The sequence below is a fragment of the Ranitomeya imitator genome, chromosome 1 (assembly GCF_032444005.1).
Source record: "Ranitomeya imitator isolate aRanImi1 chromosome 1, aRanImi1.pri, whole genome shotgun sequence".
NCBI classification, from domain to species: domain Eukaryota; kingdom Metazoa; phylum Chordata; class Amphibia; order Anura; family Dendrobatidae; genus Ranitomeya; species Ranitomeya imitator.
This window is the reverse complement of record NC_091282.1, coordinates 701030070-701045482: the sequence shown is the minus strand read 5'-3', so window position 1 is coordinate 701045482 and position 15413 is coordinate 701030070. Positions and strand designations below refer to the sequence as shown.

The 15413-nt window shown below is 42.7% G+C and overlaps 1 protein-coding gene across 1 annotated transcript in view; it reads right to left on the bottom strand.

Annotated features, from left to right (window-relative positions):
* Positions 1-217: 217 nt before the first annotated feature.
* The window catches only part of LOC138642953 (deubiquitinase DESI2-like), a 158749-nt gene continuing 143553 nt past the window's right edge, over positions 218-15413 (bottom strand). The window contains exons 3-5 of the mRNA XM_069731591.1: positions 2801-2894; positions 1202-1343; positions 218-763 (exon numbers count right to left, since the gene is read on the bottom strand). Coding sequence (XP_069587692.1) covers positions 500-763; positions 1202-1343; positions 2801-2894 — 500 coding nt within the window. The 3' untranslated portion in view covers positions 218-499. The remainder of the gene's footprint in view (positions 764-1201; positions 1344-2800; positions 2895-15413) is intronic.

The following is a 15413-nucleotide window of genomic DNA, read 5'->3' as shown; positions in this document are numbered from 1 at the left end:
ACACCACTGGTGCTGTAATATCTTTGTGGCAAACAATCCCTTCTCATAGTGAGGAAATCTGGAGAAGTCAATCACGCTTAGCAGCTAGAAGATATTTGTACAGGTCACTTTCATGTCAGAAAGGCACAACTTTGAACCAGATTATTCATCCTTTGCTTGTTATCCATATATCATAATTCATATCGAATGACTTAATCACAATTATCATACAAAATGTGCCCCTTTACCCTGTATGTGCATTTAATAAAGAAGAAAAAAAACACACAAAAGGAAAAATGCACAAACACAAATAATTCCTTAGGAATTAATCTTTTAAAGAAAATTGTTCTGTTTTTTTTTTGCATAATCATGATCCTTTTCAAAATGCAAAGAATCACACTATGTTAGAGAGAACTCATGGAACCGAGAAAATCCCCAAATAAACCACATATTAAATGTCCTTGACTTAGAAATAGGGTAATGTCTTGTCTCGTAATTGTAAAGAGAAGAACAGAGTCATTTACACTCTAGTGTGTCTACAGGTTCGCGACGGCCCAGCCGAGGAGGTTGTCGTGGTTGTGCCCGCTGCCACATTGGATGTAGACGGAGAGTCCTCATCTGTCGTGTCTACTTGGTCCTCTCGCTGGAGGCCGAGGGAAATGTGACTCTGCAGAGCTGCCGGTGTCAACCACTCTTTCGGTAGGCAACTCTGGAGAAAGGGTATGCATGAGCTAAAGTAAGCTAAACGGTTCACCCAACGTGGGATTTCCTTTCCGCACAGCATCTGGAAAACAGCGTAAACCAATATGAATGTCAAGCTTATACCCAATATGACAAGCAAAATCAAAATCGCAGGACTAGGACAGCAAAATGTATCTTTTCCCGTGGTGTCCTCAAGTATGGGGCACAAAGTGTTATTCACAATCGCAGAGATGAGTTTGTGGACATCCTTATATTATTGGCACCTTAATTTCACATCTCACATCGGCAATGGACATGTGATTATATGTAACACCTCTGTCTGGTCTGTTCATGCATTTTCCTCCCACCTTTTCCACCACAGCAGTAATCCAGTAAGACTCCCTCCCCCTGATTAATTAAAATGAGAAAGAAAACTGTGTGTGGGGGGGGGGGGCATCGTTGTCATGTTTAGAGTCGGCCAGGGAGCTTTATGCAGATGAGCATAGCGCCAGAGAGGTGGGGGTCACCATATGTCACTAACCTCGGCCAGAGCCGCAGAGAAATGATTGCAATTTTTGTGCATTAGGTGATAGGCGTTTCCCTTGTATTCCTTCCCCAGCTCCTCCATGATGTTATCAATGTCTTCTTCTGTGAAATCTGTTGTGCCAAGTGCTATAGCTTCCCTGTGGGGGACACAAATAAGAGATGTGCATTAATTATGCCTAGCTGAAAAAAAAATGTGCTGCATTCTAAAGTTGAGTATTGTAAAGCAACATTATTTGTTATGGCATATTAACGGTTAATAGGATGATGACAAGAATGCTTTAGGGATGAAAATGGTGGGCAGAAGAAACGCAGGGTAAGTATGCATATTATTTCTGCTCCAATATTTCCAATAGTGTTTGTAGCTGCCCTTCTCTAGTGAGCACACCATCCTTGTCCTCCAGAGGCAAAGACTTCTTGTGACCCCAAGCTATAGGTCCTACAGGTGTTAGCACTCATCTAAGGTTAAGGTATTTGTCTGATATTTCTCTGTGGTTTTGACACAGCTAAACCTGGAAGTAGTTGGTCCCTTGAGTTGCAAGGGACTAGAGTTGGATTAAACTGAGGTGTGCTGGAGCCCTAGGACATTTTGGATTTTTCCCCTTAACCTTTTGGCTTGTGCTAGGACACATCCTCAGGATAGTCACTATGAGTAATGGCCGACAGACGGGGCAGATGGTAAACAAGATTCAAGATCAGAGTACAATCCAGGGCAGAAATATTAAGATTACTCTGAAAAATGCCTTTACACAAACAGAAACAGTAGAACCATTTCTACCCAAGAAGGATTTTTGAGGGAAAAGTATCTTAAAGAGGGTCTTTCACCAAATTGTTCTCTTGAACTGGACACAAAATGTAATTGTACAGAGATGTTAGTAATCAAAGTGTTTGGCACCCAATGACATAACGTTTCTCAAGTCCAAGTGGGCGTTATCAGATAATTTTCACTGAGGGCATGTACTTCTTCTCTCTGTATGATGCCGACCAATCATATGCAGTCAGCAACACTCAAAGGAAAGATGAACACTCCCCCACCATAGCTTAGAGCAGTGTGTGAGATGTAATTATACAGCTCTGATCTCCTGGGCTACCCTCCTGCATGAGTAGGTAGCATAGCAGAGATGACAGTGCTATGAGACGATAGCAGGGAGCAGTACAAGCTCTCAGTGAAAACTGTCTAACACACACTTTAACTGAAAAAAAGTTAACTCATTAGGTATGCAATATATTGATGGTTAATATTTCCACAACGGAGAGACAGAATACAAAAAAAAGTGGTTTGTTTTTTTCCGCTCAGCATCCACTCTTAAATCCTGTGTCCTGTTCAACATGAAAAATTTGATGATAGATCTTCTTTAGGTATGCTGGCTTTGCTAGTCTTTTGTGGAGGAAGAAAGACCAGTGTGCAACCTGAAGGCGAATCGGGAGAGCATATCTGATCTGTGGCCCTTTGACAGCAGCAGGAAGCTGGAATGCAGTGAGGATGAGCTGGGGTCTAGCAGCCATGGCAGTGGGAAGACATGGTAGCTTTAGTACTTGTGTGCTATTCTCCTGTCTGTCTACACAACAGCAGTAGTTATAATATACAAAATCTTACTTGAATTTGAAAGTCTCTCCAAGTTCCACCGCACTTCCAGGTGTGATCTCAAAAATGCCACTAAAGGGGTAGGGATGCCCTCCATAGGCAAACTCTGAAATTAAAACAGTAGACAAAAAGTATAATTTAAGTAAAAATAATACACAGTGGTATTGCATGGAAAACCCACTTAATTCTTTTGGATCGGTGCAATGTTTATTAAGGAGATTTGCCTTCATGCGAACATATCTAAAATCAGCAAATTTATAGTATGCACAGTTACTAATCAAATTTCAGGCAATGTTGCAGATAATATTATGAAGTTTGAGCCCTTTTTTTTTTTTTTGAAGAAAGAAAAAAGTTTGGGAGTGCATTCAGTTGTAACAGCTATTGTTGACTTAATTTCATAATGCTACAGAATTATTATTATTGTCATAGATAATATTGGAAATGTTAGTGAACACAGAAGTATCATATACTGTTCAGTACCGAAAAGCACATTTTGCTTCCCACTTTGGGATCTCCTGATGAAGCAGGAAGCGAAATGCACATTGGGGTGCTGGACAGTGCGTGGGACTTGGCATTCCATCATTGTGTTAGGTGGGTATCTTTGGAATGTGATCAGTATGGGAATAGGAGTATTGACGGTGACATAACTTGAACAGATTTAACCCAATACAAAAGCCCAGAAGGACCCCTAACTATGTTCAATGGTCTTTTCACATGGGCCAAAGGAACCTTTTGGGCCATCCTAGGCTCCAGGCCTGGGTACGACTGCAGTCCCAACACCCAAAATTTTTACACCCCCTGAGTATTGGTGATGTTGGGTTAAAGGGAACCTGACACCCCAAAATCGAGGGTAAGGTAAGCCCACCAGCATCATCGGCTTGTCTACAGCATTCTGGAATGCTGTAGATAAGCCCCCGATGTATCCTAAAAGATGAGAAAAAGAGGTTAAATTATACTCACCCAGGGGCGGGCCCTGTCCGGTCCGATGAGTGTCGCGGTCCGGCGCCTCCTATCTTCATCAGATGATGTCCTCTTCTGGTCTTCACGCTGCGGCTCCGGCGCATGCGTATTTTGTCTGCCCTGTTGAGGGCAGAGCAAAGTATTGCAGTGCGCAGGTGCTGGGCCTCTCTGACCTTTCCCGGCGCCTGCGCGCTGCAGTACTTTGCTCTGCCCTCAACAGGGCAAAGTACGCTTGCGTCGGAGCCGCAGCGTGAAGACAAGAAGAGGACGTCATCCTATGAAGATGGGAGGCCCCGGACCGGAACGCGACGCCCATCAGACCAGACCGCGATGCCCATCGGACCGCCCACCCAGGTGAGTATAATCTAACCTCTTTTTCTCATCTTTCAGGTTACATCGGTCGCTTATCTATATCATTACAGAATGCTGTAGATAAGCCCCTGATGCCGGTGGGCTTAGCTCACCGTCGATTTTGGGGGTGACAGGTTCCCTTTAAGTATTTGAATGTTTGCTCTTTCAGGGTAATTCACACCTAGAATTGTGATTAAATTACACTTATACGTGGATATGTTGCAACACCACATAGTGCAATACTAGAGAGTAATTATAGGTTATGGTTTGTGTAGTAGGTATTTAGCTCTTACATATGGTGTGAGGCATAAAGAATTATGTAGCCTCAGATTCAGTATACATTTTTAATCAATGTCCAGAAAAGGACTTTGTAAAGAATAATATAATGGATTGGACGGTGCCTAGAGAGAGCCTGAGACACGAGTACAGGAGCATAAGCCGTCATCTCGGGATGGGAGCGAAGCGCATAGTAATTACATGGAAATCAATCCCAACCATATTAATATGCATGCTAAAAACATGAGGAAACATACTATACTTCTCATTCTGGAAAATCATCATCCAGCAGGATTGAAGGTCTCAAAAAAAAAAACACACAACACCAATTCATCAACCACCTGACATTAAGAAGCAGAAGGACCAATTTTATTCCTTTATAGCATCAAGTTCAACTGTAAAGTGCAGTCTGAAGTGTTAGATATTGAAGCATCTGACATTAGCACAGCTGGATGAACTGCTGTATAAGAGGTCTTTAGAGAAAATGTGCCACTGGGCTCTTGATTGTTGTTAAAGTCAAGGCTTTTTATACAAAATTTCTGATGACTGCAAAAACATCAAGAACCGAAGTGACAAATTGTTTCCAACTGAAAAAGAACGCTGATGAGACTAAAGTCTTTTGTTTGGATTTGCCTAATGATACATGATGATACCACCGGAAAACTGATATACACTCAACAAGAATTGTAATTCCTATAAGTCTTACTAGGTTTGTGCAGAATTCAGCAGTTCGTCTACTGCAAAAGTCATAAATCTACTGATCTGAACTAGCTGTTTCTAGCAGAATAAAACGTCATCCGTCATATCTCCGGGATACAGCCATGAAAACCTCCAGAAGGATGTTACTTCTGACCCATTTTTTCAACCCTATCATCCTTTTCTCCCATCTAGATGTTTGTTTTAATCACATACTTGGTCTCATCTGTGTCTCCTTAATATACGATGATCAGTCATAAAATAAATCTATGGAAAGTAAAAAACATTGATTACGGTATCTTGTCACAATAGCTCCTGTCAATACGAGGGATATGGTCAGTTTATGAAGTTGAAAAAACAAACCTAGGTGTCTAAGCAACCTTCACTAGGGGAACATCATTGTATGTTGATGCATCCTGATGCACCTAAGTATAACTGAAGGAGCTTACTGTTAGGACTTACATATTAATTAAAGAGTAGCTAAAGGTACCGTCACATTATGCAACGCTGCAGCGATCCAGACAATGATCCCGATCGTTGCAGCGTCGCTGTGTGGTCGCTGGAGAGCTGTCACACAGACAGCTCTCCAGCGACCAACGATGCCGGTCCCCTGGTAACCAGGGTAAACATCGGGTTACTAAGCGCAGGGCCGCGCTTAGTAACCCGATGTTTACCCTGGTTACCAGCGTAAACGTAAAAAAAAACAAACACTACATACTTACCTTCCGCTGTCTGTCCCCCAGCGCTGTGCTTCTCTGCACTGACTGTGAGCGCCAGCCGGAAATCACAGCGGTGACGTCACCGCTGTGCTCTGCTTTCCGGCTGGCCGGCGCTCACAGTGCAGAGAAGCAGAGCGCCGGGGGACAGACAGCGGAAGGTAAATATGTAGTGTTTGGGTTTTTTTACGTTTACGCTGGTAACCAGGGTAAACATCGGGTTACTAAGTGCAGCCCTGTGCTTAGTAACCCGATGTTTACCCTGGTTACCAGTGAAGACATCGCTGAATCGGCGTCACACACGCCGATTCAGCGATGTCTGCGGGAGAGCCAGCGACCAAATAAAGTTCTGGACTTTCTGCGCCGACCAACGATGGCACAGCAGGATCCAGATCGCTGCTGCGTGTCAAACTCAACGATATCGCTATCCAGGACGCTGCAACGTCACGGATCGCTAGCGATATCGTTCAGTGTGAAGGTACCTTAAACTTTTTTTTATTTAATTATTCTCTAAACATTGCAAAGCTTTGATTTTTTTTCTAATATACTACAATACCTTATTTTGCCTCCTTCTCTTCCAACCACTTTCAATTGGGTATTTTGTCTTTTTTATTATTTTTCTGAATGTTAAGTAATATTTAATAAAATATTTAGTTTTATTCATGGATCTCTTTATTTGGCCACCTCTTACATTGGTTGACTATGTGTTTTGCAAGTGTTTGAAGTGCTATTTGTGTTGAAATGCCATTAGTGTTGAATTAATGTTTTGAAGTGCCAATATTTTGATTTATTCACTTTGTTTCAGTACTTATTTTACACTCCTTTAGAAGCTGCTTTCAACTGCAACAGCAAAGACCTGTATATCATATTCAAATAATGTGTGTATGGGAATTCCCCTGTCTGATTACATGGGAGAGGAGCCGCTTTGAGCCTCTGACAGGAGAATTCATATGCATAGACTGTTTGAATCTACTATATAATTGTCTAAGGGTCACTTCGGTCTATCCTTCTGTCTGTCTGTCTGGCACAGATATTCATTGGTCGCGGCCTCTGTCTGTCATGGAAATGCAAGTCGCTGATTGGTCTCGCCATCTGCCTGTCATGGCTGCCGCGACCAATCAGCGACGGCCACAGTCTGATTAGTCCCTCCTGCAGTCAGTGCCCGGCGCCCGCTCCATACTCCCCTCCAGTCACCGCTCACACAGGGTTAATGCCAGCGGTAACGGACCGCGTTATGCCGCGGGTAACTCACTCCGTTACCGCCGCTATTAACCCTGTGTGACCAAATTTTTACTATTGATGCTACCTATGGAGCATCAATAGTAAAAAGATCTAATGTTAAAAATAATAAAAAAACAAAAAACCTGCTATTCTCACCTTCCGTAGTCCGACGATGCTCTCGCGCCTGCCGCCAGCTTCCGTTCCCAGAGATGCATTGCGAAATTACCCAGAAGACTTAGCGGTCTCGTGAGACCGCTAAGTCATCTGGGTATTTTCACAATGCATCCTGGGAACGAAAGATGGTGGCAGCCGCGCGCGCATCGCCAGAGGTTTGCTGGATCTATGCTGGATCCCGCTGGCGCGTGAGTATATAACTATTTTTTATTTTAATTATTTTTTTTAACAGGGATATGGTGCCCACACTGCTAAATACTACGTGGGCTGTGTTAGATACCGCGTGGCTGCTATATACTACCTGGCCAGTGTTAGATACTATGTGTGCTGTGTTCTATACTGCGTGGGCTGCGTTATATACTACATGGCTGCTATATACTACGTGGGCAGTGTTATATACTATGTGGCTGTGTTCTATCCTGCGTGCTATATACTATGTGGCCACTGTTAGATACTATGTGGGCTGTGCTATATATTACATGGCCAGTGTTACATACTACGTGGGCTGTGTTATATACTGTGTGGCTGCTATATACTGTGTGGCTGCTATATACTGTGTGGGCTGTGTTATATACTACGTGGGCTGTGTTATTTACTGTGTGGCCTATATTAACGCATCGGGTATTCTACAATATGTATGTATGTATATAGCAGCCACATGGTACAGTGGGGCAAAAAAGTATTTAGTCAGTCTGCAATAGTGCAAGTTCCACCACTTAAAAAGATGAGAGGCGTCTGTAATTTACATCATAGGTAGACCTCAACTATGGGAGACAAACTGAGAAAAAAAAATCCAGAAAATCACATTGTCTGTTTTTTTAACATTTTTTTTGCATATTATGGTGGAAAATAAGTATTTGGTCAGAAACAAACAATCAAGATTTCTGGCTCTCACAGACCTGTAACTTCTTCTTTAAGAGTCTCCTCTTTCCTCCACTCATTACCTGTAGTAATGGCACCTGTTTAAACTTGTTATCAGTATAAAAAGACACCTGTGCACACCCTCAAACAGTCTGACTCCAAACTCCACTATGGTGAAGACCAAAGAGCTGTCAAAGGACACCAGAAACAAAATTGTAGCCCTGCACCAGGCTGGGAAGACTGAATCTGCAATAGCCAACCAGCTTGGAGTGAAGAAATCAACAGTGGGAGCAATAATTAGAAAATGGAAAACATACAAGACCACTGATAATCTCCCTCGATCTGGGGCTCCACGCAAAATCCCACCCCGTGGGGTCAGAATGATCACAAGAACGGTGAGCAAAAATCCCAGAACCACGCGGGGGGACCTAGTGAATGAACTGCAGAGAGCTGGGACCAATGTAACAAGGCCTACCATAAGTAACACACTACGCCACCATGGACTCAGATCCTGCAGTGCCAGACGTGTCCCACTGCTTAAGCCAGTACATGTCCGGGCCCGTCTGAAGTTTGCTAGAGAGCATTTGGATGATCCAGAGGAGTTTTGGGAGAATGTCCTATGGTCTGATGAAACCAAACTGGAACTGTTTGGTAGAAACACAACTTGTCGTGTTTGGAGGAAAAAGAATACTGAGTTGCATCCATCAAACACCATACCTACTGTAAAGCATGGTGGTGGAAACATCATGCTTTGGGGCTGTTTCTCTGCAAAGGGGCCAGGACGACTGATCCGGGTACATGAAAGAATGAATGGGGCCATGTATCGTGAGATTTTGAGTGCAAACCTCCTTCCATCAGCAAGGGCATTGAAGATGAAACTGGGCTGGGTCTTTCAACGTGACAATGATCCAAAGCACACCGCCAGGGCAATGAAGGAGTGGCTTCGTAAGAAGCATTTCAAGGTCCTGGAGTGGCCTAGCCAGTCTCCAGATCTCAACCCTATAGAAAACCTTTGGAGGGAGTTGAAAGTCCGTGTTGCCAAGCGAAAAGCCAAAACCATCACTACTCTAGAGGAGATCTGCATGGAGGAATGGGCCAACATACCAACAACAGTGTGTAGCAACCTTGTGAAGACTTACAGAAAACGTTTGACCTCTGTCATTGCCAACAAAGGATATATTACAAAGTATTGAGATGAAATTTTGTTTCTGACCAAATACTTATTTTCCACCATAATATGCAAATAAAATGTTAAAAAAAACAGACAATGTGATTTTCTGGATTTTTTTTTTCTCATTTTGTCTCCCATAGTTGAGGTCTACCTATGATGTAAATTACAGACGCCTCTCATCTTTTTAAGTGGTGGAACTTGCACTATTGCTGACTGACTAAATACTTTTTTGCCCCACTGTATATACCACAGGCCACGTAGTACTCCTATATACTATGTGGCCTGTGCTATAGACTATGTGGCTGCTATATACATACATACATATTCTAGAATACCCGATGCGTTAGAATCGGGCCACCATCTAGTGTTATATACAAATATTTGTTACGCAGCAGTGGAAAGCAGCTTTTAAACAGCATAAACTGGGCACTGAAACAGCACAAAAGCATAGTGTTTTGGACAGAGGGAAGCAAAATAAGGTTGTGATGTTTGTTACAACAATACAAATCTTTGCAGTGTCTGGAGGATAATTAAAATGAAACTGTCAGAAAGGTCAACCCTCCTAAGCTGTCTTTATGGGCATGCAGATCATAGAAAGTTGAATAAAGCCATGCATTGCTTTTTTATTATGCAAATAAATGAGCTAATAAGTTATATTTTGCCAGGACATAGATCTCATCAAATGTTTGTCTTTATGGGCATCCCCCCCCCCCCCCCATATGCCATGGGTCAGTCATAAGCAGACAGAAACACACAGGGGTAAAAAGAAAACATCCCCACAATAGATTATGGGACATCCCCTTTAAGGAAAAATGTTCATATATTCAGAAGTTCATTAGGAAAAAGAATGACAATAGGTGAAAAGTAGAGGGAATGTCAAAAGAAGACAACTGAGGATAAAAGCCATTTTTTTGCTTATAGCCTTTAGATCTCCCAGTCCGGTATTGCAGGATAAATCCTATAAAACTCAAAAACATTTTAGAATTGTTTTTTTTTACCTGAGATCCAGGGCACAGAGAAAACACAGGGTGGGCCATTTATATGGATACACCTAAATAAAATGGGAATGGTTGGTGATATCAACTTCCTGTTTGTGGCACATTAGTATATGGAAGGGGGAAAACTTTTCAAGATGGGTGGTGACCATGGCGGCCATTTTGAAGTCGGCCATTTTGGATCCAGCTTTAATTTTTCCAATGGGAAGAGGGTCATATGGCACATCAAACTTATTGAGAATTTCACAAGAAAAACAATGGTGTGCTTGGTTTTAACGTAATTTTATGACCTTGGAGGCCATTCAACTGGCACACGACGACCATCATAATGATGTGTTGCCCTCTGTATGCACTGAACATGGCAAGTTCCCTGAGTTTTTCCAGCAAGATGGTACACCACCACATTTTGGGTGTCAGGTCCGAGCATTCCTACATGAACAGTTTCCTCGAAAGTGGATTGGTCATAGTGGGCCAATTGAATGGCCACCAACGTCTCCAAATATGACCCCCTTAGACTTTTATCTTTGGGGTCATCTGAAGGCAATTGTCTATGCTGTGAAGATAAGAGATGTGCAGCATCTGAAACAATGGATACTGGAAGCCTGTGCTAGCATTTCTTCTGCGGTGTTGCTATCAATGTGTCAAGAGTGGGAGAAGAGGGTTGCATTGACAATCCAACACAATGGGCAGCACTTTGAACACATTTTATAAGGGGTCATAAACTTGTAAATAAGTCATAAAAGAATAAAGTTACGGTAAAACCAAGCACACCATTGATTTCTTGTGAAATTCTCAATAAGTTTGATGTGTCATATGACCCTCTTCCCATTGGAAAAAAATAAAGTTGGATCCAAAATGGCCGACTTCAAAATGGCCGCCATAGTCACCACCCATCTTGAAAATTTTTCCTCCTCCCATATACTAATGTACCACAAACAGGAAGTTGATATCACCAACCATTCCCATGGCCCACCCTGTATTTTTTATCAGTAACATCTGGACACCAAGATTCTTTAGTCGCCAGCCTGTAGACCACCACCTCAATCCTTTTTAACAGGTTTTGGGTTCTTCTTACTTCTGGCTCCTTAAAGTAATATTCCAGACACAATTTATGCTTTGTGCCTCATGCACTAGACAGAGATGGAGTCTTTCTGTGTTGATGTACAGTATGTTTCTATGTGCAGTGCAAAATTAGCATTATGTTTCTATGGAAGAAAACATTCTGTCAAATGAATACAGAATCTGACAAATAGTTCCCGATGAAATAAAATGCATACAGAGGTCCAGTAAAGCCTCATGAAAGTCTAAGAGTCGCATATAAGGTACAATTTCTGATTAATTCAGACATGTATGTGCATGAGCCGTTGTGCCTAGTACAGGATCTGTGGGGCTACTTTATTATGAGGAGTTTAAAAGAACATCAGAGAAACTCTTTGGAAGGATGTAGTTAAATTACCGTATATACGCGAGTATAAGCCGACCCCCTTAATTTTGCCACAAAAAACTGGGAAAACTTAATGACTCGAGTATAAGCCTTGGGTGGGAAATGCAGCAGCTACCGGTAAATGTCAAAAGTAAAAATAGATACCAATAAAAGTAAAATTAATTGAGACATCAGTAGGTTAAGTATTTTTGAATATCCATATTGAATCAGGAGCCCCATATAATGCTCCATAAAGTTTATGATGGCCCCATAAGATGCTCCATATTAAAATATGCCCCATATAATCCTGCATAAAGGCCCTATAAGATGCCCCATACAGACACTTGCCCCATATAGTGCTGCACAAACGTTATGGCCCCATATAGTGCTGCACAAACGTTATGGCCCCATATAGTGCTGCACAAACGTTATGGCCCCATATAGTGCTGCACAAATATTATGGCCCCATAAGATGCTCCATACAGACACTTGCCCCATTTGCTGTTGCTGCGATAAAAAAAAAAAAAAAATCACATACTCACCTCTCCGTCGCTCAGGCCCCCGGCACTTTAAATATTCACCTTTCCTCTTTCTGGCCGCCGCTCCGTCTTCAGCGTCTTCTGCACTGACGTTCAGGCTGAGGACGCGCACTAACCACGTCACCGCGCCCTCTGACCTGAGCGTCACTGCTGAAGACGGAGCGGCGCCGGAACGAGGAGCAGATGAATATCGCGCAGCGCTGCGCTCCCCTCCCTGTTATACTCACCTGCTCCTGGCGCTGTGCAGTCCCTGCTTCCCCGACGCTGCAGCTTCATCCTGTACTGAGCGGTCACCGTTACTGCTCATTACAGTAATGAATATGCCGCTCCACCTCTATGGGAGGTGGAGCGGCATATTCATTACTGTAATGAGCGGTACCATGTGACCGCTCAGTACAGGAAGAAGCTGCTGCGCCGGGGATGCAGGGACTGCGCCAGGAGTAGGTGAGTATAATTAGAGAGCCCCCGCTCCCCCTGCCCTGCCGACCCCTGGGTATGACCCGAGTATAAGCCGAGAGGGGGACTTTCAGCCCCCAAAAATGGGCTGAAAATCTCGGCTTATACTCGAGTATATACGGTAATTAACACTGTCCTGAAAAAGGAACTACTCCTTCCACCAACGGTACTTCTTATAGGTGATAGGCCAATCAATGCCAATGGTAAGACGTGTCGGCTTGTAGATTATATTACCATGGCAACTAGAAACCACATAGCAACGGAAAACCAATACTTTATCGATGGCCCAGGTGAAAAGATGCGTAAATTTAATTATGCTATATGAAAAATAGAAGCCACCAGATCCGATTCTCTGGAAATCTTCCGAGGTATTTTGGGACCCATGGATCCAGACTCAGACTGATGGTGACTTTTACAGAATAATGTCACTATCTATATAAATTAAAACATGGATACTACTAATTGATGACTAGGATTTGCGTCCTACACGAATTATAGAGTACGTCAACATAACCCCCAATGCTATTACCCAAGATTTTACATTCCTTCCTTTTTTTTATTATTTTTTTTTGCTTTGTTTATTTGTTTCTTTTTTTCCTTTGCCTTTATTATTAATACAATGCAGCTAATGTTATAAGAATGTATATTTTTTCTTTCCAGCTAAAATTGATAAGTCAAGGATATTGCATTAATATTATTTACATTGATATACTTCCCCCTGCGAGGGGATCCTTGTACTTCATATTCCTTGTCATTCATGTTATTCTGATAATATCTAATATATAAAGCTGAATGTGTGTGTGTATGTATGTATGTATGTGTGTGTGTATGTCCGGGATTGGCATCTGCACCGTCGCAGCTACAGCCACAAAATTTTGCATAGTCACACGTCTGGACCCCGAGAGCATCATAGGCTATGTTGTGAGGCAAAATTTTAACCCCGCACGTTCCAATTCACCAAACAATTTTGCCCCCATCTACATAATGGGAAAAAGTGAAAGGAAAAGTGTTGGAGGCAAATTGACAGCCAGGAGGACATGACATACAGGTATATACTATATACAGGGGAGATGATATACAGCTATATTATATATACAGGAGGAGATGACATACAGGTATATACTATATACAGGGGAGATGACATACAGGTATATACTATACACAGGGGAGATGACTTACAGGTATATCTAATATATAAAGCTGAATGTGTGTGTGTATGTCCGGGATTGGCATCTGCACCGTCGCAGCTACAGCCACAAAATTTTGCACAGTCACACGTCTGGACCCCGAGAGCGTCATAGGCTATGTTGTGAGGTGAAATTTTAACCCCGCGTTCCAATTCACCAAACAATTTTGCCCCTATCCACATAATGGGGAAAAAGTGAAAGGAAGAGTGTTGGAGGCAAATTGACAGCTGCCAGATGTGAACAAGGGGGACTTAAAGAGTGAGCGCGATGGCATACCATACAGATACCGTACAGTTGCTAAGGTGGGGCCCCAACATGGGATACCACACACGGGGATATGAACACACACACAAAATGCACCACAAACTACCACGTGCTTGAACACATATACCACCCTCAGCGCACATTTCACCACACATTCACCAACCTCGCCACATAAAAGTCGAAACACAAAAGTCGCCGCTCAAAACTCGCCACACACAAAACTCGCCCCATGCAAAACTAAGCTCACGCAAAACTCGCCACACGTGCAAAACTCACCTCATGGAAAACTCGCCACATGTGGAAAAATTGCCACATGCACAAAAGTTGCAACACATGCAAAAGTTGCCTCACACAAAACTTGCACATACTCAAAACGCACCACACATAAAACTCGCCACGCGCAAAACTCGCCATGCGCAAAACTTGCTGCACACAACTTGCTATACTAACCTGTCACATGCAACTTGACACAAAAAGTTGCTATACGCATGTCGCCACACAAAACTCATCTCACAAAAGTCGGTACATGCATGTCGCCACATGCAACTCAACACACACAACTTGACACATGAAACTCGCCCTAAAACACACACAAGTCTGGTATTATCCTTCAAAAATAAAAATCTGATTAATAAGCAGACAAACTACAAGAGCAACAACTGTACCATATAGGAAATACGGCAGCTGTCAGTCACATGACCTGTCTATTATGTGTATGTGTGAGCTAATATATACTGCCGGGGGGGGGGGCTTCCTGTTGGCTGGAGATTTATCAGGCTGCCAATTTAGCTTAGAAATACTGAGGTAAAAATAATGACCAAATAACGTGTGAACGAGGTCTAATACAGGAGGAGATGACACACAGATATATACTATATACAGGAGGAGATGACACACAGGTATATACTATATACAGGGGAGATGACACACACATCTATATGGGCAGCACGGTGGCGCAGTGGTTAGCCCACCCAGGACAACATCTGCAAAGAGTTTGTATGTTCTCTCCGTGTATGCGTGGGTTTCCTCCGGGTACTCCGGTTTCCTCCCACATTCCAAAGACATACTGATAGGATATTTAGATTGTGAGCCCCATCGGGGACAGTGATAATAATGTGTGCAAACTGTAAAGCGCTGCGGACTATGTTAGCGCTATATAAAAATAAAGACTTATATACAGGGGAGATGACAGGTATATACTATATACAGGAGGAGATGACATACAGGTATATACTATATACAGGAGGAGATGACACACAGGTATATACTATATACAGGGGAGATGACACACAGGTATATACTATATACAGGAGGAGATGACACACTGGTATATAC